This window comes from Scophthalmus maximus, chromosome 8, assembly GCF_022379125.1.
Source record: "Scophthalmus maximus strain ysfricsl-2021 chromosome 8, ASM2237912v1, whole genome shotgun sequence".
NCBI lineage: Eukaryota > Metazoa > Chordata > Actinopteri > Pleuronectiformes > Scophthalmidae > Scophthalmus > Scophthalmus maximus.
The window spans coordinates 4,947,160-4,971,664 of record NC_061522.1 but is presented as its reverse complement, the minus strand read 5'-3'; the positions used below and the strand labels follow the sequence as shown (position 1 = coordinate 4,971,664).

The 24,505-nt window shown below is 45.4% G+C and overlaps 1 protein-coding gene across 2 annotated transcripts in view; it reads left to right on the top strand.

The window, feature by feature from the left end:
* The window catches only part of LOC118312288 (collagen alpha-1(XI) chain-like), a 46,901-nt gene that overhangs the window by 21,360 nt on the left and 1,036 nt on the right, over positions 1-24,505 (top strand). For both annotated transcript variants that reach the window (XM_035636764.2, XM_035636763.2), the window contains 64 exons: positions 106-273; positions 513-604; positions 963-1,084; positions 1,448-1,610; positions 2,751-2,873; positions 3,960-4,079; positions 4,167-4,295; positions 4,414-4,461; positions 5,703-5,744; positions 5,847-5,909; positions 6,001-6,075; positions 6,723-6,806; positions 6,921-6,977; positions 7,368-7,421; positions 7,508-7,561; positions 7,737-7,790; positions 7,885-7,938; positions 8,050-8,103; positions 8,195-8,239; positions 8,655-8,708; positions 9,706-9,750; positions 9,830-9,883; positions 9,969-10,013; positions 10,096-10,149; positions 10,288-10,332; positions 10,475-10,528; positions 11,070-11,114; positions 11,257-11,418; positions 11,518-11,571; positions 11,672-11,725; positions 11,824-11,868; positions 13,531-13,584; positions 13,702-13,746; positions 13,830-13,883; positions 14,294-14,347; positions 14,474-14,527; positions 14,615-14,722; positions 15,244-15,333; positions 15,412-15,465; positions 15,618-15,725; positions 16,969-17,076; positions 17,187-17,240; positions 17,340-17,393; positions 18,494-18,601; positions 18,694-18,747; positions 18,854-18,907; positions 19,000-19,053; positions 19,150-19,203; positions 19,350-19,457; positions 19,898-19,951; positions 20,651-20,704; positions 20,836-20,889; positions 21,074-21,127; positions 21,211-21,318; positions 21,419-21,472; positions 21,635-21,688; positions 21,778-21,885; positions 22,438-22,491; positions 22,610-22,645; positions 22,749-22,802; positions 22,965-23,298; positions 23,412-23,524; positions 23,745-23,813; positions 24,254-24,487. In XM_035636764.2, coding sequence (XP_035492657.1) covers positions 150-273; positions 513-604; positions 963-1,084; positions 1,448-1,610; positions 2,751-2,873; positions 3,960-4,079; positions 4,167-4,295; positions 4,414-4,461; positions 5,703-5,744; positions 5,847-5,909; positions 6,001-6,075; positions 6,723-6,806; positions 6,921-6,977; positions 7,368-7,421; positions 7,508-7,561; positions 7,737-7,790; positions 7,885-7,938; positions 8,050-8,103; positions 8,195-8,239; positions 8,655-8,708; positions 9,706-9,750; positions 9,830-9,883; positions 9,969-10,013; positions 10,096-10,149; positions 10,288-10,332; positions 10,475-10,528; positions 11,070-11,114; positions 11,257-11,418; positions 11,518-11,571; positions 11,672-11,725; positions 11,824-11,868; positions 13,531-13,584; positions 13,702-13,746; positions 13,830-13,883; positions 14,294-14,347; positions 14,474-14,527; positions 14,615-14,722; positions 15,244-15,333; positions 15,412-15,465; positions 15,618-15,725; positions 16,969-17,076; positions 17,187-17,240; positions 17,340-17,393; positions 18,494-18,601; positions 18,694-18,747; positions 18,854-18,907; positions 19,000-19,053; positions 19,150-19,203; positions 19,350-19,457; positions 19,898-19,951; positions 20,651-20,704; positions 20,836-20,889; positions 21,074-21,127; positions 21,211-21,318; positions 21,419-21,472; positions 21,635-21,688; positions 21,778-21,885; positions 22,438-22,491; positions 22,610-22,645; positions 22,749-22,802; positions 22,965-23,298; positions 23,412-23,524; positions 23,745-23,813; positions 24,254-24,487 — 4,971 coding nt within the window. In that variant the 5' untranslated portion in view covers positions 106-149. The remainder of the gene's footprint in view (positions 1-105; positions 274-512; positions 605-962; positions 1,085-1,447; positions 1,611-2,750; positions 2,874-3,959; positions 4,080-4,166; positions 4,296-4,413; positions 4,462-5,702; positions 5,745-5,846; positions 5,910-6,000; positions 6,076-6,722; positions 6,807-6,920; positions 6,978-7,367; positions 7,422-7,507; positions 7,562-7,736; positions 7,791-7,884; positions 7,939-8,049; positions 8,104-8,194; positions 8,240-8,654; positions 8,709-9,705; positions 9,751-9,829; positions 9,884-9,968; positions 10,014-10,095; positions 10,150-10,287; positions 10,333-10,474; positions 10,529-11,069; positions 11,115-11,256; positions 11,419-11,517; positions 11,572-11,671; positions 11,726-11,823; positions 11,869-13,530; positions 13,585-13,701; positions 13,747-13,829; positions 13,884-14,293; positions 14,348-14,473; positions 14,528-14,614; positions 14,723-15,243; positions 15,334-15,411; positions 15,466-15,617; positions 15,726-16,968; positions 17,077-17,186; positions 17,241-17,339; positions 17,394-18,493; positions 18,602-18,693; positions 18,748-18,853; positions 18,908-18,999; positions 19,054-19,149; positions 19,204-19,349; positions 19,458-19,897; positions 19,952-20,650; positions 20,705-20,835; positions 20,890-21,073; positions 21,128-21,210; positions 21,319-21,418; positions 21,473-21,634; positions 21,689-21,777; positions 21,886-22,437; positions 22,492-22,609; positions 22,646-22,748; positions 22,803-22,964; positions 23,299-23,411; positions 23,525-23,744; positions 23,814-24,253; positions 24,488-24,505) is intronic.

Genomic DNA, 24,505 nt, shown 5'->3' with positions numbered 1-24,505 from the left:
GCTATGTACTTTTGAACAGGCCCAAACACTCCTAAACTGCTCATCATCAAATGACTGGTCCTCTCAGTCATAGCGGTTTTTCTTGTCTTCTTTTTGTTGTTGCAGCCAATCCCATCGATGTCCTGAAGGTCCTGGAGCTGTCGGAGAACATGGAGGGCGTGTCGCTGGAGGCCGGCCTGTGCACCAGCCGGAAGGGCAGAGAGGAGACGGACCTCTCCTTTAAGATCGACAAGAAGATTCAGCTGAGTGCGCCCACCAAGCAACTCTTCCCCGGTTAGTTTTCACTCACAGTGGGTCTGTTTAACACGGTGGATAGGGTGTGTTTGTGTCGTCGAGAGCCTGTGTCCGAATGTGACTGTGTGTGTGTGTGTGTGTGTGTGTGTGTGTGTGTGTGTGTGTGTGTGTGTGTGTGTGTGTGTGTGTGTGTGTGTGTGTGTGACTGTGTGACTGTGTGTGTGTGTGACTGTGTGACTGTGTGTGTGTGTGTGCGTGTGTGTGTGCATTCCCACCAGATTCGCCGTTCCCTATGAATTTCTCCGTGTTGACGACGGTCAGAGCTGTGAAAGGCTCACAGGTCTTTCTCCTCTCCTTGTATGACTCGCAGGTACAGTACGCATCACACACACACACACTACTCTTAGTTAACATCAGTCAACTCTCTGTTGACTGTGTCCACAATAACATTTTTGTTATGGGAAAGAGAATCTTCTCCTTTAATCGGATAATCTTCCTCAGTTTGGGAATATGTTTTACCAATTGTGTTAAAGATGTTCCAAAATCCCCTTCAAATGATTATTCTGCAGAATCTCCATGCAAGAAAAATGTGTCAAATGTGTCATTAACCAACATACAGAGGATTAATCCAAATGGGATATTGACAATTGCACTTAACCTGTTCTTCCCCTTTATAATTGTATGCCATCATCCCTCCTCCGCCCTCGCCGCGTGTCTTCTCCTCTCAGGGCACGCAGCAGCTGGGCGTAGAGGTCGGCCGCTCTCCTGTCTTCCTGTACGAGGACCACGAGGGTCAGCCGCCTCCCGAGCTTTACCCCACCTTCAGGAAGATCAACCTGGCTGATGGCAAGTGGGTAACTACACACACACACACACACACACACACACACACACACACACACACATAAACACAGACTTTTCATGTGTTTTGCCTTGCATGAACGTTATTATGATCAAATGAAAGTATGCAGCGCCATGATGAAAACAGAAAAGAGTGTATATTAGTAATAAAGCAACATGCAGATTTTTAAAAACACATTTTCTCAAGAAGGATATATTGTATAAACGAAGGCTATATTGTATAATTATAAAGCCGATTTGTGATTATTGTGAAATTACTGTGCCAGAAAAGATATCTTGAAATTCAAATAAATAAAATGAATTAATAAAATTGAAAAAAAAATTAAATTCCTTCTTCTCTCCTTCTCACCAGGTGGCACAGAGTGGCCTACAGTGTGGAGGGCCAGTCCGTGACCCTCTACCTGGACTGTGTGAGGCTGGACACCCTGGACCTGCTCAGAGGTCACGACCCCCACGTCAGCACGGAGGGAGTCACCGTGTTCGGAACCCGCCTGCTGGACGAAGACGTGTTTGAAGTAGGAATATATCAACGCGCGCATTTGCGTGTTATGTAACAAGACAGGGGGCAATAGATTTAAGTCAGTCACACTGTTGCACATGTGAAAGGGGAAGAACCCGGGGGATCCTCCATCCTCCAAATCGTTGGCCTTGTTCGGTGGAAACTCATTTGCCTTTGGGAGACCAAAGTTGGCAGATAGAATAAAACAAAGACAAGAGTTCCTTGTGTGTAGCGAGGAAGTGTCCCTGCTTGTTGCTGCTTGTTTTAATCATCCGTCAAATTGTGGCAAATGGAGAAATATGAAGGATTTCTCCCTCTACTGCCCTCCAGTGGTGTTGTCAATGTACTGCACTTGGTCCAAAACACGAGTGTCAGAGCTCTGCAGCAAAACTGCAAAGTTTTTGTATGATTGCTGAGATAAAATGATACAATAACATTGGTTTATTTAAATATAAATAATTATGCTCAACTGTTTTTTTTACCCCTAAAAATTTAACACATAATCCTGCAGATTATTCTCAACAAGCACCTGGGGGGGAAAAGAAAAAAAAAATCCCCCCCCCCAATCTGTAGCTGTGTAAAAATCTTTGCAGACTTTTATGAGTTCTGTGTCCTCGGCAGTGTGAGGTCATTTTGCCAGATTTGAAGTGTGAACTCTGACCTTCGTTTTCAGTGCGATGTCAGGTGGTCCATCTGTTAAACTGAACAACTCCCAGCCCCGTGTTTGGCTTGGACTCCCTTCTACGTCCGTCCGTGCGTGTGTGCGTGTGTGCGTGTGTGCGTGTGTGCGTGTGTGCGTGTGTGCGTGTGTGTGTGCGTGTGTGCGTGTGTGCGTGTGCGTGTGTCTGTGTGCATCTGTGCATGTGTGCTTGTGCGTGTGCGTGGACTTCATGTGCAGCCTTGAGACTGGAGCTCTGGACATGATTAACTGCAAGGCAACAATAAAAAATATACAATGTCACTTTGATCTGACAAAATGAACACATACAGTCAAAGATAAAGACGTCGCAGGCACATTGGATTGGACTTGTCACTCGTCTGATTAACGACGCATCGGTCCGCGAGGACCAGTAACGGCGTCCGTAATGCGATGTGACACGTGGTTTCACGGATCTCACCGAGCTCCGTTTTGTTTGTGTTCGTTATCGTGCCACAGGGAGACATCCAGCAGCTGCTCCTCGTCGATGACCCCAGAGCGGCGGAGACGTACTGTCGGGACTACATCCCAGACTGCGACGCGCCCCTGCCCTACGACAGCGTATTGGCCGAGGATGAGGAGGTGAGCCGGAGAAGGAGAGGACAGAGAGAGAGAGAGAGAGACTCGAACCACATGTCGGCTTGAAAAACATGAAACAGCATGTGGTCAGAGACCCCATCGGCCACGTGGGAAACAGTCGTCGGGTCTATCAGGCTCATCTTCTGACTGCACATAACACACACTCGGAGGCATTTCAGGTGCTGGAGTTGTAAATCCCGGCTGTCGTTTTTTAAAAGTAAAGGAGCGCCCGAGGTTGTGTTCGTAAGAAGAAAACTATTACAGGTATTTCTGGACACATATGACAAAAAAAAAAAAAGACGAATGGTTCACTTATTTTCAGTCATGTAAGTCACACTAAGAGACATAAATTAAAAGTGGGCTGTGAAGAAACATCCACTGCATGGAGACGTATGTAAATTTATCTCAACACCATTTGGTTTAAAATATACTGTAAATGCATTTTTTTTGCGTGTGCAGATTTTATTCATCTGCGTTTTGTTCTCAAATACACACACATAAATGTCCTATCAATCAAAAACACCTCCGGCTGTTTATGACCTTGATACTTCCATCTTAAAATAAAACATATAAAACATAACATTGCGACCGGTGCCCACTGAGGCCTCGCCCTCCCTCTTGTTTCGGTATCCCGTTTCTCCTCGTAGTAAAATCCACAGCGTCGGCGTTTGTGATCCGGTATCCTCTGCCAGGCTCCGTGTGCCAGTGCACCACTCTACTGGGAAAAGTTTCAAATCCTCCTCCTCGTGCCGTTGTTGCTGTTTTAGATTTATCACCTGGCGCACAGCACGGAGCGCTGCCATTCCCGCTTCGCTGATTTATTCTGTTTGGATGTTTGTTCAGCCCGATGAAGTAAACAGAAAAGATGGGCACTGATGAAGCTGCCATGCCGCAATACAGTACATCAATTAAAACATTGAGCGTAAGACAGCTGCTGCTGCTGGGTCATGAGGGGACGAAGCCAAACTCGTCTGCAGTAGATCACTCAGCCCGACAGCCTATTGGCACCGTTCATACGCCTGTCCATTTCAATGTTCTGTCTGTGTGTATAAACAAAACCCAAAAAGAGTGGTTGTCATCTGTTGCCAGGCGGAGAGAGCACCTAAGAAACACGTGGTGGAGGAGTTCGAGGAGTTTGACTACAGCGACCTCTACGAAGAAATCTCCACCGCCACGGTGTCCGCCGGTCCCAATGTCACCGAGTACGAGGTGAGCGAGGAAGCTTTGTGTGTCTCGGTCGCGTTTTATATTTTCCTTCCGTCATTCTCATCATCGCCATGTTTGGTGGGGGGGCAGATCATAGAGTACGAGGACTACGACAACACTACGGGTTACGGCCACGCCGACGAGTACGAGTACGAGGAAGAATACGACGAGCGCTTCGGACCGGCTCAGACGGAGCGGGGCTTTTCCCTCAACGCACGGGTACCAGCCAAACCGGCACACGCCGAGAATTATATGTTTAATTGACGTCCTGCGTGGAGAATAGAAAGCTACTCTCCATTAATGCTGCGTATGTCTCTGTCCAATCTCCTCTGATTAGGATTTACCAGAGAAAGGACAGAAAGGAGAACCAAGCTATTTAGGCGTGGTGAGAAAAACACACACAGACACACACACACACACACACACACACACACACACACACACGCATTCACACACACACACACACACACACAAGGACTTAATATTGAACGATATGCAAAAAAAATTAAATCCATATTTCGATTATTTTGACAAATGAGGGATTTAGTCACAAATTTTAATTTTTTCTTTTCATTTTCTCTAAAAGTTGTTTAAAAATGATGATGTGATTTTTGCTTTGGTCTTTACCAAACAAGCCTGGACAAGAGAACCAGCACCAAAACGCTTCATTCATAACGGTCTTATAATGGTTTTGTTGTGATACATTTTTACTGTAAATTAAAAAAAAGCTCCTGCAATTTTGAATATTGCACTGGGCCATGTTGCAACTTTAATATTTCAATTGATTGCCCTGTTCTACAGGAGAGAGATTTCCTGATATAAACCAGGAAGTCAGGAATTAGTTCCTGTACAGATGCTTGTGTCACGACAGTGCTGCATTAGGGAGTTAAATAGGAAAATGGATTTTGTAGAATAACTGTTTGTATTTTTTAAACACAAGTTATAAGAAAAAGTTTACGGGTAAAACCCATTTAATAATGTTGAATGAAGTTGCCGATATTATCAGCTGATATTAGCTAGTGTAAATAATGAGTCAGCTGATCTAGAGGAGGCGTGTCAAATATATGTGTGAGGCAAACATAGAGGCAGGGACATGTTCTGTTCGCCACAGAGAACTGACAAGTACAAATGGTCGGTATAAAGATATAATACACCAAATATACTGTACTGATATCTTAATATTTAATATCTGGCTGCAGTGTTGCAAGACAGCAATGTGGATAATTTTTGGCAGTACTTGATATGATTTTGGTATTAATGGTTTTGCAGATGTTTGAATCCACAAACAATGTTTCCATAGATTTTTGCAATCGTCCATTGACTACAATATTATTATTTTTTCTATATTCCACACACCTACTGTAATGGCTCATCTGTACATTGTCCAGCTCGCTGTTTGTTGAAATTCATCAATAAACGAATAAAAGGCGACTTTATAACAAACGTTTGTTTGTGTTTAATCTTTGTGAACAATGAAAATTACCTAATATATTATTGATATTGTGTTTTCATAAACTAAAATATCAACAACCCCCCCGAGTATTTGTCTGGTATTAATTTGGCATTGGGTATCACTTTGTTCAAACAATCCCCAACTCAATTTTGATTTTTGTGAAATGTCTGCAGGGAACGGAGATCACCGGACCTCAGGGGCCTCCAGGACCTGAGGTGAGTGGATTCTAGTGATTGTTTTTTTTTTACTATGGAAATGAGTTTCCATCACTCACAACTGACTGACTGTGTTGTTGTTTTTTGTCCGTGTGTTTGCAGGGAGAGCCCGGGTCTCCTGGAATCACAGGACCGGTGGGACCTCGAGGAGACCCCGGAGACCTGGTGAGGCCTGTCTTCTGTGTAAGGTGACGGTGACTTGAGTCCACCGCGTGTCGGCGTCTCCGTGTAACTGTCCTGCTCCGTCTCCTCTCAGGGCCCTCCGGGGCGGCCAGGCCTCAATGGAGCTGATGGGATCCCAGGGCCCCCGGGCAACATCATGATCATACCGGTAACGTGAAGCTACTTCTAGCGTTGCCCTCGGCCTGAACAGGCTGCAGTCATACTGCTGCTGCAGTTATTTGGTCTTTTAACCTTTTTTAACGGAGCCTCAGGGTGAATGTCTGAAATGCGCTGGCACAGGATTGTAACACAAAATTTGTTTTTGTTTGCAAATATCCCCTGCTCTTTTATCAACCCTCCAGAAATCATATGAAACACACTTATTTTAAATGGTTCTTCAGTGTGATAGAAAATGTATTTGATCAGCAAAATTTACGAGTTAAGCGATTCCTTTTGTTTACTGGGTGTTGACAAGGGTTGAGATCTGTGAAGACCACAGCTTATAATTCACATTATTTCCCATTATTTCCATACCATTCAGACTCCCCCCATGCTCTGTGCGTGTGCACATGTTTTTTTTCTACACACATCGGTTAGAATTTCGTTTTTTTATTTCACCCATCCTGCAACTTCTATTTCAAGACTTTGAACAGCAGTGCTAGTCATTGGCCACTAGGTGGAGTATTGAGTTTGACTTAAGAGCATTGTGTGTTCGTGTGTGTGTGTGTGTGTGTGTGTGTGCGTGTGTATGTGTGTGTGTGCGCGTGCGCGTGCGTGTGTGTGTGTGTGTGTGTGTGTGCGCTCGTGCTCACACAGTTCCAGTCAGGTAGTGGAGGTCCAAAGAACGGTGCTGTTTCGGCACAGGAGGCGCAGGCCCAGGCCATCCTGCAGCAGACCAAGGTGAAACAAAACTTCTGAAAACATCTTAAAGACACACATGAAGAGCTTATGTAGAACTAAAGCAGTTTAGTGTCTAACTCTGTCTTGACTCCTTCCTCCCTCCTCCTCCTCCAGCTGGCCATGAAGGGACCTCCAGGTCCGCTCGGCCTCAGGGGCCGACCTGGACCACTGGTGAGTGACAGCGCGTCACGTTGTCGGTTTTGGTGTTTGGTGTGTAATTCTGCCCGATGCGTGATTTTGAGATCTGCTGGAGAGCAGACTGTCCGGTGCAGTGCCTTCATTTCTCAGGGTTCAAATTAACAGTACGACAAAGTGACTTAGTGGTTGGTGCTGCTCTTGGTGATCACTTTATCATTACAAGAAGCATTACACAATGTTTTAAATCCCTATGTGACCTGAACATTACTGGGAAATGTAAATAAACTCGCCAAACACTGTGAAAACAGAGCTTTAAAGCAGGTGCAGTGCAGTGGAAACAAAAGCAGGACCCATAACATAAGTCACAGGGACACTGGACCACAGAGCAGACTCAATGTTGCAAACCTTTTTTGTTTTTTTCAGGGTGGACCGGGTCCATCTGGGCTGAAGGGGACCAGTGGAGAGAATGGGCCACCGGTGAGTTGGCTGCTTGTCTCGTCAACACACTCAGCACTTCCCTGCCTTGTATAACATTCTCCCTTTTCCACCTTTTCTCTCCCTAGGGTCCTACGGGAATGACAGGTATCCCAGGTCAGAACGGACGACCTGGGAAAAGGGTGAGGCTCTTTGCCGCGACGATTTTTTTCTCAATAAAGAGCGTCTTCTGCTATCACGCCGTTGTTTCACAGAATGACCTTGGATTAGTCCTTTCGCAAAAATTCAAACTCAAACAGCTATTGTGTGTCAGTGAGGAATCTGCCATGTCATGACTTGTGTGTGTGTGTTTATTAGGGTCGAGCAGGTACAGATGGCGGCCGTGGTGCGATAGGAGAATCTGGAGCGAAGGTGAAGATACACCCGGCGTCACACTGTTCACTCACCGACTCTCTCTGTCTTTGAAAATATCAAACCGACTGTCCATTTTTCATTCAAATTCCAGGGTGATCGCGGGTTCGACGGCTTGCCTGGTCTCCCTGGAAACAAAGGGCATAAAGTAAGTTTGCCCGGCGTTAGTGAGTGCTGATGATTTCATGAAACCAATCGCCAACTCAAACACAATCGTGTGTGTGTGTGTGTGTGTGTGTGTGTGTGTGTTTTCTCTCAGGGGGACAGGGGGAAACCCGGCCTGGCAGGTCCTTCAGGAGAGCCAGGAGAGAAGGTGAGCGCTCACGGTGGATGTTATTCATTCAGGGGTTTATGGAAGTCTGCGCGTCTGTGTCGAGGAAGTAACGCTTGAGTTTTCTTCACAGGGCTCCGAGGGGCCACACGGGCCAAGAGGACAGCCGGGCGATGCCGTGAGTGTTTACACCCAAAGACACATACAGTTGTATAATATCTGTCAGCGCTCTGAAAGAGCTTTCGAAATGTCTGAGGAAATTACTGGGATGATGTCACCAGCATCTGCAACAGGGGATCCTGCATTATGGATTTTGGTAGAGGAGTTTGAGAGATGTAGGCATTTGCCACTCATCTAAGTCTAATGAAAGATGCTATCGAGTTGCATTATGGGAAATGTGTAGGGTCCAAAAACATTAACCCCAAATCTTGATCCTCAGACGACCCAATAATTTGATTTTTTCCCCCTCAAAAATATCACTCTAAAGGAACAAGAATCCAAATTGGTCCTCACAAAGACGTGACATGAGAGCAAAACACACACACACACAAACATCATATTTCATTGCATGTTGACTGTGATGTGTGTTTCAGGGCTCCAGAGGTCTGAACGGCCCCAGAGGTCGTCCTGGTCCCTCAGGCCAACCTGTGAGTGTGAACGTTACACACACACACACACACACACACACACACACACACACACACACACACACACACACACACACACAAACACAAACACAAACACACACACACACATTAATCTCCACACAGAGCAGTAAAAGATACTCGAAATGATCCTGCTCTCTTCCCTTTGTGCCCGTCCGTGCGGTGAAAATGAGTCTCTTCTCACCATCGACGTGAATTCTACTGTGGTGTCAGACGGGATCAGATAAATTCCATATGATATCGCTTGATAGCCCCTTTTATAGTAGTTCTCCATTTGTTAAACACGATGTTATGTTGTTCTTATCTGCACGGGGGAAACTGACAATGTCTCTCTGCCAAACACAACATCACATCTCCAAACACCTCCAGCGGATTCTTTCTCGGTTGCATAATTTACGCTTTGCCCCTTGTAGCAACACAAGTCTTCGCTTGTTCACTTTGTTTAACACAGTGAGGTCATTTTTTTCTCCTTTCATTCGTTTGAATTACATATTTACCTGCCGCAAATCGCCCCGCTGTCGGGTTAATGAAGCATTAAACCCCTCGAGCAAAAGAGGTGGTTCAGTCACATTAGTGGGTCGCTGATCATTTTCTTGGTTTCATTCAGTGGTAACGTCCCAGGAGGCTCGTGTAACAAGCTTCAGGGGAAATTTCTGCTGTCGATTGAAGGCAGTGAGCTCTCCTCCTCGGGGGGGGGGGGGGTTGGTTTAGGAAAAGCGGGTTCATGTGACAGAAAAAGCCACTGCCGGAAAATAAATCCCATGCAGGGAGATTAATACACGCAGTTTAGATTTGGCAGCTTCACACACTCTGCTTTTTAAAACCCATGCATCCTCCTCCAGTGTTTTCATGATGAAAAGCTCCTGAGTTGTTTTTTTTAAATGGAAGGGCCACTCAAGTTCACTCAAGGACGCGCGCAGAAGGGAGAAGAAGAAGAAAAAGTCGCCTCCATAAACCGTCTTCTTTTCTCTCCTCACAGGGCATCCGAGGAATCGATGGGGTTCAAGGCTCGAAGGGAAACATAGTGAGTGTGATAAAAGGTAGAAGTACAGCAGAGCCTGATGACAAATGACTCTCCCAACGTCATGATTTACTGTTTATAGGGGGCACCAGGAGAAGTCGGAGCGCCCGGACAACAAGGCAACCCTGGAATCCTGGTACGCGCAGAGCACATAATACAAAAAAACAGCTGATCATATGAAATTCATACACAGAAATACTAACGCTACACCGCTCCTACAGGGCTTTCCCGGTCCTCAGGGGTTAGTCGGGCTGCCAGGAGATAAGGTAAGTTGGATTTTACACTTGTGTAAGTGGCAAGGGGTGCAGAAGTCGTGATAATTGACTCGTCTTTCTTTTGTCCTTATAGGGGCCTCAAGGGAAGAAAGGGATGCAGGGCCTACCTGGAAACGATGGGCCTCCTGTAAGTACATGTCTTTTATGTTTATTTTTGCCCTATATTTTCGGAGGACTCCTATTGACACAATGCATTCCCCTGACTGATCCTAACCTTAAACTCACAACTACATTCCTAACCGCAGTATTGGCTTCTTGTCGACAGGGTCACCCGGGGAGGGAAGGTACTCCGGGTGAAAAAGGGCTGCCGGTAAGTCTGTTGCCACAATATGCACCAATCTGTGTCTGTGATTGTGTTCGACGTACGCGTCTGTTGTTACAGTGGATGCGTAGGTGTCAGTCAAATTGATGTGTGTGTGTGTGTGTGTGTGTGTGTGTGTGTTTGTCTGTAGGGTCCTCTGGGAGTGCAGGGGCCTGTTGGATACCCTGGACAACGAGGAGTTAAGGTAAAAAATATGAAAATCTTGAGGTTTGGGTTGGACATTGAACGCTGGTTATTGGGAGTATTGGAATTCTGCCAGCATTCATTTGTACACATTGCAAGATATATTACAGGACACAGTGAGGTATCCAAGGAGTAGGATTATTTGTTTTTCATCAATTGTGTTTTAGAAACTCTGACACTGTGACAATGGCAAGAAAAACATACTTGAATATGGAAAAGATTGCCGCTATAGAACAATTGTACCCAATTTGGAACCATATGCAGAGAAGTATTACAAGGACATAAAATCCAAGACCTTACATCGCTAATCTGAGCTTTTTATTGGGTCGGACAGAAACGTTGTGGCCTGAAGTGTTTGACATTTTTAATTAGCCGAAAATAGGATGTTCTTGATGGAGAATATTATGATAAATATCAACATGCCAGCAGTTAGATGTGCTTGTGATTTCAGGTTAATGTCATTGAAAACCAGTAATATTATATCACGTGTTTTCCGTTTTCCTGTTGATTCCAGTTTTGTTGTGTCTCTTCCTGTTTGACAGGGAGCCGATGGAGTCCGAGGACTAAAGGGAAGCAAAGGCGAGAAGGTGAGAGAAGTGGTGCAGTCTGTCATTGTTGCCTCCACAGTTTAATAACTACATTACCCCTGCTGCTAGTTTTCACTTCCATCTGTGATTTAATGTCGTCTGTGAAACTGGACTCACTCTCTGTGGTCCACTCTGTCTGCAGGGAGAGGACGGCTTCCCTGGCGCCAAGGGGGAGATGGGAGGCAAAGGCGACACCGGAGACAACGGAGTTGTAGGCGGCCGAGGAGAAGACGGGCCTGAGGGGCCAAAAGGCCAAACGGGTCCTCTAGGAGAAGCCGGCCCTTCTGGTATTCTTGGAGAGAAGGTATGAAGCTATTTTAGCATGTGCAATGCTCATCATCGTCTATAAAATTAAAAAAGAAAAGAAATTATCTTCTCATCGTGTGCAAATCATCTTTTTAAGGGGAAACTGGGAGTTCCTGGGCTGCCGGGATATCCAGGACGGCTGGGGCCTAAGGTAAAATAATAATCAACGCTTGATTGAATTAATGGTGACAATACAGATGTAGTAGTTGTCATTCATACAAAGTGACTGTTTGTGGGTTCCTCCTTCCCAGGGATCTGATGGTTTCCCTGGGTCACTGGGAGCTGCAGGAGAGAAAGGGAAAAAAGTGAGTAGAGGGTTCAAAATCAAGATATATGATGTTATGTCCGGAAGTTAGATCTGTTTTGACATTCATGTCCTGTCTTTTGTGTGTTTTGTACCCAGGGTCCTGCAGGGCAACCTGGAGGCGTAGGCCAGAGGGGTCCAAATGTGAGTGCTGTGTCTCGAAATATTCCCCAGTTCAGTCGGTGACGAAGCAAATCACGTTTGTTTCCCTAGAAAAAATGAGTCTTCTTGCAGATTGTGTCTGTAACTCAGGGTCGCAGAAGTATTTTCCTCTCTAGGGCCATTTCACTTGGGACTGAATTATTGAACAAAAATATCACTCTGACCTTTCTAACGCGATGCTGGAACCACTTCTCTTTGGCAAAGCGTCTGACGTCAGATGGTAGTGATGATGATGATCTGGATGATTCTTTTGAAAGGAGCTGCTCACAGCAATACGTAGGTCGTCCCCAACCGAGAGACAAACTTCACAACATGTCTCCTTCGATTGGGAAAATCCTCAGGCTGCACGTTCCCATCAGCTGGTTCCACGTGAAACGACTTGGCAAATATGTTCATCTCCTTTTGTTTACATTTACTGTACGTCCCCCGAAACCGCTCTGGCCAAATTTCTTCAAAGGAGTCTCGCAAGCTCACCTGGCACATTCAGACGTGATGGCAGGCTTTTGTTCTTTCAGCGTGGGAAAATGCACAATTTTCCCCTTCTCTCCATTTCCACTTGCCACAGCATGCACGGCTTGCAGATACTGTAATTCCTCCCTCGTATCAAATTTGGCAGCGATCCTATGCACAAAAAGCGGCGAGTTGAACGGTATTTGTTATATCTGTTGTTTCATCATAGGCCAGAGAGAAGAACTGGACATTTCTTGTGATGTTCCTCAGTGGGGTTTTTTTCAATATCGTGGACCATATCAATAATGCGCTTCTTTTTAAGACAAACTAACACTTCTTACTTTACACTCCTTCACTAATTCTCCCTGAAATGAGGCGTCAGCGTCTCAGCTATTAGCACGCTACAAAACCTGCCTGCGTATCACTGTTGCTGTCATAATGCGGTCGTGTTGGGCAGCCAAACTCCACTGAAGAGCTTTAACTTTATCCAAGCCTATTGGTCCTTCCAATTCATCCAGTTTTAGCTGCGTGCTTCCAGCTGATGCTCGTGATTTTTTCATCACAGAGAGTGCTTCTCCGCAAACTATTGGCACGCTGGCTTGCCTTTTACTTTAACCAAAAAAAGTAAGCGTTTGTCCCTTTTCTATGGGAAAGTACGTACATTCCTCGCGTCTTTTTCTTTTTGACAGTCGCCAGAAGAAAAGTAATTCCTTACTTGAGAGATTTTTTGTAATAACTTAATGTATGAATTGTCGGATCAAATGGTCTCACAGGCCACGTACGACCCGCAGGACGGACGCCCCCCACCGCACCCCTGCTGTATTTATGAAATGCTGAAACATTGTCCTCTTTGTAATGTGGGCTACATTGCTCTAAAACCCAAATGCAGGTGAAGCGTACACAACCTGTCCTAGTAAGTAGGAGTATTGTGTTAACGCTCAGCTGCAGGTTCCATGAGGATTTGACGGTGAAACAGGGACTTAAGGGACTGCGGTTTGTCTGCAAGGATGGTTGACATTTTTGATTTTGAGTGAAATGTCTCTTGAACTATTGGAGGGATTACCACAAAATTAAAAACACCTTACTACTGACTGAACTGGGGATTGTTTTTTTTAAACTAATCCTGACGTCTCATGTTGATAAAAGTTCAGAGTCGCCCTGGATTCGGTCTCACTTGTGTTTTCTCTTCGACAGGGTGCACGAGGAGGCAGAGGGGCAAGAGGGCCTACAGGGAAATCAGGAGAGAAGGTCAGCTGCTTCTCCTTGCAGCCAATAGTAACGTCCCGTTGGTCATTACTGATGGATGAATACACCTAACAGCAATTATCTCCCTCCGTCTTCTGCTTCTTACTTAAATTATCGTAGGGCGCCTCAGGACACGATGGACCCCCAGGATCCAATGGAGAGAGAGTAATAAAAAGACTATTAATGTTTAATGTCAGTTGATTGACTGATTGATTGGTTGATTTTTACATTGGCCACATTTTTTTAAGGGACCTCAAGGGCCACAAGGAAGAAACGGAGAGCCAGGACCTAAAGGATCAAGCGTAAGTGACAATAACATTCACAAAATGGCTTGGAGGGAAGTAGTATTTTGTTGAGGTGCCGGCTGCATGGAACCAACATTTCATACTGGTTCAGCTAGGAACTTTAACAAATCATTTTCTGACGTAATCCTAGTCATATGCTATGAATTACCCACAGCGGCCTGCAGGGGACAGTTCTTGCATTACCATTTCGATGTTTAAAAATCATGGTGATTTGTACAAAGAAAAGTGTTCAGACCATTTTTAACCCTGTCATCTTTAACTTCATGGACGTGTAATTAACTGCATAAGACATTTTTTGTCCCTATTAATTTCTGGCCTTGGCATTTTACATGTATGTGTGTGTGTGTGCGTGTGTGTGTGTGTGTGTGTGTGTGTGTGTGTGTGTGTGTGTGTGTGTGTGTGTGTAGGGTCCAGGTGGGAAGGACGGACTTCCAGGTCACCCAGGGCAAAGAGGAGAGCCGGTGAGTGAGGTTATAGGGTCATCACTTTATTTATTCTTTGAGAAATGGTCTTCACCAAACACTCGCACAAACACACACTTACACACACCAGAATATGTTTCATACACACCTTCTCTGTGACTGCAGGGATTCCAAGGGAAGACGGGACCTCCAGGACCCTCAGGTGTTGTGGGGCCACAGGTGAGCTCAACAATGAGCATCACTCAGGTTAAGTAATATTTCCCCTGCCCCCCGTGGTTCATGTCCGCATCGGTGTAATTGTTTCAGGGCAAATCGGGAGAGTCTGGCCCAACGGGCGACCGCGGTCACCCAGGGGCACCAGGGGTACCTGGAGAGCACGGTTTACCTGGGGCTGCTGGGAAGGAAGGTGGGAAGGTGGGTCCACACAGATGTGTCACACTGCAGAGTTATTGTTGGCGTGTTTTTTTATCAAGCAATGTTTTTTATGCCTCTGTACCAGCAAGGTGTTTTGTTTTCGGGTTGTCCATTCGTCTTTCTGTCGGATTCTTTTGAATCAATTTCAATCAAATTGTTCAATTTGACTCAAAGGTGAACTGGTTCTTTGATCAAAGGCCAACCGTCAAGGTCACTGTAAGATCACAAAACATATTTTATGGCCAAAGCTCAAGAATGCATGTCCTAATTATGACAAATTTTCAAACAAATTGGATAAAATGTTGACGCGATGCCATTTCATATGTGAAAGGTTCAACTTCACGGTAATATTTTATATACTATACAGCAAAAATATGTTTTAATTATTTATTATTAAATGCCATAACTCAGGAACAGAAGGGGGGAGTAAGACCATGTTTCCTGTAACTCGAGTGGTTAGTGGAGGCAAACAACAATGAATTGGTGATGCTAGTTTTTGTTTGTTTGTTTGTGTGTCCCAGGGGGACCCAGGTTTACCTGGGACATCCGGGAAGAGCGGCCCCACAGGACTTAAGGGGTTCAGGGGAAGCCGAGGAGCACCGGGAACTATGGTAACACTCTAAAACATAGACCACACTTAAAAAAACGTGATTTCTTAATACTCTAAGTAATACTAGTGATCTTTCCAGGGGCCTCCCGGTCTGAAAGGAGGATCCGGACCTACAGGAGTCTCGGGAGCCATAGTGAGTTAGAGTACATCTCTGTTGTTTCTACAGTTCATCCTCAGTGCGATTTCGGAAATCTGTTTTTCGTTTGCAAACGTTGCCTGGATTGTCTCAGTACTTTTATTAATCAAAAAAGGATCAAGGAGCAACATGTTCATCTCTGTCCGCAGGGGTCCACAGGCGAGAGGGGCCCTCCGGGTTCAGCTGGTGCCATTGGACAGCCTGGTCGGGCCGGGGCGATTGGAGGACCTGGACCAATGGGAGAGAAGGGGGAGCCTGTAAATACATCTGCTTCTTTTTTCTTTCTTTTCTCTTTCACAGTCCTTCATGTTTTATTAATTATGTCCTCCCATTAGATTTAATTTGTTTTCAGGAATATTGCATTCAATGAAGACCCTTTTATTCTGTCTGCACCCCCCCTCCCCGAGCACCTAATAAGGACCATCATACTGTTACTGTTACGGCCTCCCTTTGTTCTCAGAACAGCTGTGCCATGGATTCCACAAGATGTTGAAAGCGTTCCTTTAAGATTCTGTTGAAGCGACGGCGTTACATTTCTGCAGATTAGTCAGCCTCACATTCATACTGCCAGTCTCTGCTTTCGACCACATCGCAAAGGGTCCCCTGAACGCATGAAACCAGTTTGAGACGACTTTTACTTTGTGACATGGGGCATTGTTATGCTGCAAGTAGCCGTTAGAGGATGGTCAATTGTGGCCATTAAGGGACCAACATGGTCAGCGACAATACTCAGAGAGGCTGTGGCATTCAAATGATGGGGGATTGGTATTAAGGGGCCCAAAGTGTGCCAGACAAATATTCCCCACACTATTCCATCACCACCAACAGCCAACAGGACTGTTGACATAAGGCCGGTTGGGTCCATGGATTCAGACCGGACCATCTGCCTAAATCAAGCTTCATCAGACCAGGACATGTTTTCCCAGTCTGGTTTTTGTTTTTTGTCCACTGCAGCCTCAGATTTCCCGACATGGTCTTCTCCACATTCTGAGATGCTTCTCTGCTTGTAAAGAGTGGTAATCTGCAGTGACTGCAGCCTCTTTTCCACTGACCTCTCTCACCAACGAAGCGTTTCCATCCAGTACCGCCCACTGGATGTTTTTTTCTTCTTGTTTCTCAGACTGTTGTGTGTGTGAAGATCCCAGGAGATCAGCAGTTTCAGAAACACTCAAATCACCCCCAACAATCATGCCACAGTCAAAGTCGCTGAGATCACGTTCTGATGTTTGATGTGACATTAACCGAAGTTCCTGAACCGTTTCTGCAGGATTTGATACATTAAAGTGCTTCCAACTTGCTCGACTGACTAGATAATTGCATGAATAAGCAGGTTACAGGTGTCCCTAATAAAGTGCTTGGTGAGTGTATTTTACTATGGATGGAAAGAAAAAGCAACTTAAAGTTTTACGTCTTTAGGTGCACCAGTTGTTTTGTTTATTAATGTGTTTGTGTTTATAGTTTTTCTGGAGAATAACGTGTAAATGTTTGCATGTGTCTCAGGGAGAGAAGGGTCCTATTGGACCGGCAGGTCAGGATGGAGATCAGGGAACAGTTGGGATGCCTGGAGCTACGGGTCCTGCAGGACCTCCGGGAGACGACGGGGATAAGGTAATCTGAGTCTGAGATGCAAAGCGAGAGTGTGTTTTTGCGCTGTGGTAATTGCTGTAAGTGTGCGTCCTTACGTTTGTTTGTGTGTGTGTGTGTGTGTCACTTTACAGGGAGAGCAAGGAGGCCCCGGGCAGAAAGGCAGCAAAGGAGACAAAGGAGAAGCAGTGAGTGACTTGCCAGGGGGAACACATCTTCATGTCAATTGTCAGAGCAGCTTTCATCACGTCTGAATGTCTCTCTTTTTTCTCTCTCACTCTCCACAGGGCCCTTCAGGCCCCACGGGCACCCAGGGCCCCATCGGTCAGCCTGGACTCCCGGTAGGTCTCCGGCTTTGTTCGTATCCTGTATGTTTTTTTTTAAATGAAATAAAACCCAATAAATCACAAGCGAGCAGAGTGCTAAAGAGAAAACTCCTAAATTCCAACAGTTACATTTTCATACACATGCATTACCATGCTCTAAAAACTCCAGGTTACTCCAGGTGACTAAGGTTTTTGAAAACATATAGTATATATAGTTACATATAGTGTAGTAATCTGATTACTGCACCCCTAGCCCCCCAAACCCTTATTTGGAATCATGAGTTTCTTAGAAGGGCTCTGCTTCCTTTGTGTCTAAATTCAACAAATATTCAAATGGCAAATGTTCAGAAGCAGAGACCAAAATATTTATTAGGATTGTAGAGACTACTTTTCCCAGTTTTCTGGGGGGGTTTTGTGGAACGGCAATACTTACCCCAGTTAACATGATGTTTAAGATCAGGTCAAAGAGGCCACATCAACTAAATAGGCAAGAACAATGGACTCCAGTGTTGAAATAGCAAGGAGGTAGATAGAAGTAATATACACCTTCGAAAGGAGTCGAGCAGACTTGGCTTTCACATTCAACTAAACAACCCCTCTGCCCCTCCTGCACTCTCTCTGCTACGAGGATGGAGAGGAGGAATAACAGGTTAACAAGGGGAAAGCATTGCAGTCACTTAACTAACAAGTGGAATTACATCCTCCCCTCATCCACCCTCAAATCTCCTATTGGATGTATTTTCTTTAAAATGCAAAGTTGTGAGAATACAGCCATTTTTTATAGAAGACAGATGCACGATGGCCTTCTGACCCACATCTGGTCCACTTATAGGTGACAGCTGTGAGTCTGGTCACTGTTTGCAGAGACTGTCTGCGGTCTATATCAAAAGACGTTGCCGATAAGCCACAGAATTACGCTGATTTTGTCAATTCTTGGGGTTCCACGCCTCAACTGCTGTACAAACTACTGTACAAACAGACCTGCAGGGTGCCCACAACCACAATGTGTGGCACTCAATAGCTCATTCCAGCATTCCTTTACAAGTAGAGATACCATTCCATGTACCTTTGACTCATTTCAAAGTCACAATAAACTCTCCCCCTCTGCGTCGTAGGGTCTGGACGGGTCGGTCGGCCCCCGGGGGCAGCAGGGCATGTACGGTCCGAAAGGGGACGAGGGACTCCGTGGCTATAAGGGCGCGAGAGGGCCGATAGGATTACAGGTGAGAACTGTTTACAAGTCGCGCCGCGGACCACTGAAGTGGAGTGAACCTGGAGCTCTGCGCTAATCCTCTCATCCTGTGTGTTTTCCAAGGGAATGCCGGGCATGCCAGGAGAGAAGGGTGAGAGTGGACATGTGGGATTGATGGTGAGTTCACATCCTGTTTAAAGATCCATCTGTTATCTCCTTCACATTTTCCTCAATTTACACATCGTGGAATTATTATTTCTCCCACATCACATGCGTGGTTTAGGGTCCACCTGGGCAACAAGGCCCGACTGGCCCTCAAGGACCTATTGGGGGACAGGTAATTCTTACAGATATATTCGTGCATCATCGTTTAGTCAAACGCTTGCTTTTGAATTTGGGAGAAATACTTTTGTTCTCTGTGCTGCGCAGGGTCCGAGCGGGCGACTGGGAATGGTAGGACAGCCAGGTGTTGTTGGAGAGAAGGTAAAACAACAACAACTGATAACACCTTTTAGATACATACTACAGTTGTTTTTCCCACATAGTTAATCTCTTTCTGCATTTCTTCTTCTGTATTAGGGGGAGGATGGTGAGGCTGGTGACCCCGGATCAGTTGGTTTTTCAGGAAAGCTGGTAAGTTTGTTTGCTTGTATTATTATTATTTTTGGACCACTCCTTGATCATCTTTAACCAACTTCAATTTTTAAGCTTATTTCATTGTTCTTCTCTGCCTCGCCCTTCTGTATGACTCTTCTCTCTCTGTTCCCTTATTACCTTAGGGAGAAAAAGGAGACCAAGGGGAGAAGGGAGATACAGGCGCTCCAGGAGCAGCTGGTCCTCCAGGAGCCAGGGGCCAAACAGGGGAGGATGGAGCCAAGGGCAACGCTGTGAGAAACCATAACCCTCTTCAATACTCTACTGTCATATGATACAATACAGCGCATCACAATGCACCGCAATACAGTGTGAGGTTGCATGAACTTTGTTATAGTTTGTGGTAGCCTAACACACTTTGCTCTGCAGTTCCCCAGAAGAGAAAAGCACAGAAATGAAATATTTGATAAAAATTGAGAGCTGAAATATGACATTTCCATACAAAAAATAAATGATTATGTCACAGAAAGGAAACAGTCCAATAAATTTCTGTTAACTACAAAACTGAGCTGTTTAAAGTTCGATTCATAAATGCATGAAATTAAGGCATTGCCGCCTTATTATTAATGAAGCTGCTTCTGCAGTTACTGCTCTCTGCCTTTGCAGGGCAGCACATGATTCATAACACAATATGATTATTAACTCAAGCTCTCTCTCTCTCTCTCTCCCTCAGGGTCCCATTGGCCTCACCGGGGACTTTGGACAACAGGGAGAGGCTGGACCCAATGTGAGGGCCTGCTCTTTCTATTTATCCTTTTTTTCCTCCCATCTTCTTCTTCTTCCTCCTCATTTTCCTTTCCATTCACAGTCCCTTGAAATGTCTTATTTCATTGTTTGCCACAGCAAAGGCTGACCAAAAACATCTTTAACTGGAATACAATACATTGTCCCTCCTCTAAGGATGTCACAGTATTTTTTTTAAAAGATCTTTTTTTATTTTCACTGTTCTTGCAGGATCAGTTTGCTGTGTAGTAACATCTCTAAAGATTTACAAGGAACACTGACAGGAGAAAATGCGCAATAAGCCCGACTTTAAAATGATCAACAAGTTTATCATTGATACACAGGAGGGCCAATTTTCTTAACGTAATTTCGAGAGAAGATTTGTGCAAAACATTGCGTCTCATGTAAGACCTTGTACCTTTACCTCTTGCATCTGAGGTAGAAATTCCGATTAATTTTTTTTTGTCACATGAACAGCAGCCAAATAAATTCACAGTATTTGGAAGAGTTACGTTAAAGAATCTTCATTTGATTTTTATCTCTTCTTGAAGCCTGAAGTGCTTTTTAAATAGGTGCGGATCAGTCAATCAATTCTCTACTATGCAATTTTTTTTTTATTTTGTTCAAAGTTTTCCTCGCATTTTCAGGTTTAAAATTTTTTGTAGTTTTTCTCTGACCACAATTTTTGTTCCCGTCTCATCAGGGTGTGGATGGCCTGCCTGGGTCTAAAGGAGACACCGGGGATCCTGGAAAATCAGTGAGCTACTCTCCTCTACATAATAACCCGTACACTATGGCATCCGTGATGTTCCTCAAATTTCTTGAGCATTAATTATGCTGACATCCAACAACATAATGACACGTAACCTCTTTCTTCTAACCTCTCAGGGACCACCGGGAGCACCAGGGGAACCTGGACCATCTGGACCTCCTGGGCGAAGGGTGTGTGTTTTTTTTTTGCGTTAATGTGTCAGTGCATGTTCCACTGATGCATTCCCAAATCTGCATTTTCCATTTCCTGTTAAAACCTTTTCCTCTGTTAGGATGAGTTTGGCACTTTCACGGTGCATTCTCATATCGTTGTGACAGATTAAGGTTAAAACATTTTTAAAACGTGGTTCCTTAGGGCCACTTGGGGAAACCAGGGAAGGGCGGAAAGGCAGGCGTGAAAGGAGTGAAGGTGAGTTACAAACAACCCTTTGGAAAATGAACTTCCGAATCCCGACAGTTCCTGAAGGTCGCCCTGTTCTCTCTTTGTTTCAGGGTTCCCCCGGTTTCGAGGGCCCCATAGGGAAAACAGGGCCCGTAGGTGGCCAGGGGTATTCTGGCAAGCCAGGCCCCCAGGGTCTAAGAGGGATTCCCGGCCCTGCAGTAAGTTAGTCTAATGACGGTACAGAATGAGGAGGAGTAGAGGAGCACGAAAAGGGTGACGGTCAGGAAATCACGTCTGTCTCTGTCTCTTTTCTCTCAGGGTGAGCAGGGCCTAAATGGACCACCTGGCCAGACAGGACCACCAGGTCCCATGGTGAGATGACGCATCCAATATCAATAGTCGAATGACATGTCCGAGAGAAAAAAGAAAATTCCAAATTATATTAAGATGATGAGCCAGTATCACCAGTTATACTGTATCTCTGTCCGTGTAGTAAAAGAATGGGTTTTTATATGCACAAGCTGTGTTTGACAGGGTCCGCCAGGATTACCAGGACTGAAGGGAGACCCTGGCAAGAAGGGAGACAAGGTACATGGATACAGTCCTCACCCTGATATTTACTCTGCCCTTCACTGTGGCTTTTATTGACCTTGATCTCATCGGTGATGTCTCCGCAGGGTCATGGTGGGCTGATAGGTCTGATAGGGCCGCCAGGAGACATTGGAGAGAAGGGGGACAGAGGACTGCCAGGAAACCAAGGACTACCAGGTCCAAAAGGAGATGAGGTGCACACACACACACACACACATACACACACATACTCAAACCTGAATTACCAACCAGGCAATTGAGGCACCCTCTATGTAGGCTTTCCTCGTGGTAGTTGGTGTGTGGTAGTTTGATTTATGGCCCAAACTGTTGTTGAAACATTTAGTTCACATTAACATTAGCCAAACAGTTTTGGACTCATGGTTCAGAATAAAAATATACAGTTTATTTGATTACTTTAATGTAAATCCACTAAAATGTCCACCATAAAACTATTGAGTAGTCTGTCTGCGGCGCCCCCCAACAGGTTAATCCTTGTTTGAAAGAAAATATTTTTTGAATCAATCTAGCTGTCATCCTATTGAATTATTAAAACCAAGATGTTTCTAACTAATATTTTTCCTGGATCTTGGGCCTGACTGAGAATCCTGGATTTTTTTTTTTTATAACAAAATCATAACTCCAAGACTTCATTCTTCGCAATCTCATTCTAGAGAGTCAGACACTTCAATCACATTTACTTCTTCTCTTCTTCTAACTGCTTTGTTCCTATTGTGTTTTTCTGACAGGGTTCAGTCGGCCCGTATGGCCCCCACGGCCCCCCTGGCCCCACGGGCCTGTCTGTGAGTACACGGGATTATCTTGACAGTACATTACCTAAACATACACAACGGCACTGTTTGCATAGAGTTGGCTGAAATATCGTTCATCCTGTCTGTGTCTGTCTCATCTCTCTCACAGGGTGCTATTGGTCTAAAGGGCTCTAAAGGAAACCAGGTATTCTGGGTCATGCTCTTTGTCATAATGGTTTGAGTTATTCAGTCCTTTTACGTAACACTGCTACTGACAACTAAAGATGCATTGCTGTGTTTGTGTTTAGGGTCCGATTGGCCCCAGAGGAGACAATGGGCCTGCAGGACCTCCAGGACCACCGGTGAGTTCTGCCTTGCAGACAGTCAATTCAGTCAGCAACTTCACACACCTCATTTGTGTGAATTCACATCTACTCTCCCTCTCTCACCCTCGCTCACTTGTTTGTCTGTTTGGATAAACTCTCCTCCCTAACCGCTTCTCGCTCTTCACTCGCCCGCCTCAGGGACTGCCGGCCGTCGGAATGTCCCCTTATCCAGAGCGAGGAAGGCGGAGGAGAACCAACCCCTTGGTAGACGGTGCTGCACTTGAACGGGAGGAGGAGGAGGAGGAGGAGGAGGACGTGATAGATGGAGGAGAGGAGGACTGGATGCAGGGGGACCAGGCGGTGCAGGGCGACGCGACGAAGGAGAAGGAGGGCCAAGGCATGGAGGAAGTGTTTGCGTCGCTGTCCTCGATGAAAGTGGAGGTGGAGGGTCTGCGTAACCCACAAGGGACGTACCTCAGCCCAGCCCGCACCTGCAAGGAGCTCTGGCTCCTCCAACCTGGGCTCCCCAACGGTACTTTATCAGTTTGTGCTTTTTGATTGTCATTGTCTCTCTGGTAATTTTTCTTATTGACGGATATATCCGCTTAATGGTCCTTGAACCCCTCCGCCTTTCTCTCTCCTCAGGCGAGTACTGGATAGATCCCAACCAGGGCTGCCATCGAGACTCCTTCAGAGTGTTTTGTAACTTCACTGCGGAGGGAGAGACATGTCTGCAACCCGACAAGAAGTTCCAGTCGGTCAGTTAACAAGCAGAAATAAAAACATCATTTTTTATTTTGCCGCGTTTCTTTTTTTTGATAATTTGATCAAATGTTCGAGGCAAACAGAAGCCTTTGGCAAAATTTGAAGGACTTTAAAATAAAATTGTTTACATTGTTTAGTTACTATGTGTGTGTGTGTGTGTGTGTGTTCTGATTCAGTCCACTTGAAACTGACTTTTCGTGTGATTGCCATCAGGTGAAGTTGGCTGCCTGGAAAGGGGAACAGCACGGCACATGGTACAGTAAATTCAGGAAAGGAAAACAGGTATGGTGTGATCATTTTGCATGCTATCAATGTAGCCTAGTGAGTGTTTTTTATGCAGCACTTTATAGTTAAGGATTTAGAATGTGAAATAGTGTGATCACAATTAGAAAAACTGCAAAAGAATTGAGCATTCTGTCAAAAAAAAATGCTGCTCAGTGTTTATGATGAAGACAAAAGCCCCTGAAGTTATAGAACATGTGTTTATAGAATAGACGGAAGAAGGAAGGAGTCCTGTGAGGATTCTTGTCCTTGAATTGTAAGTGTTAAGTGGTCATGTTAGCTTGAAGGAGACCTGGTGGAGTCAAAATATTATCTATTTAGTGTTATAGAATTAGTCCTAAACATAGGAACGTGCACACGACTACCTTCCTGTGTCATTCATTACTTTATTTGTACTTGACATCGCACTGATGTGTGGGTGTGTTGTGTTCCTCCTTCAGTTCTCCTACTCGGGGTCCGAGGGCGTTCCGGTACACGTTGTCCAGTTGACCTTCCTGCAGCTGCTGAGCGCCACGGCCAAGCAGACCTTCACCTACCACTGCCTCAACTCCGCCGCGTGGCTGCACACCGCCACCCACGGCCACGAGCGCGCACTGCGCTTCCGGGGCAGCGACGGGGAGGAGCTGACGCACGAGAACGCGCATTACATCAGTGCACTGTACGACGGATGTCAGGTGGGTGACACAGGCGTG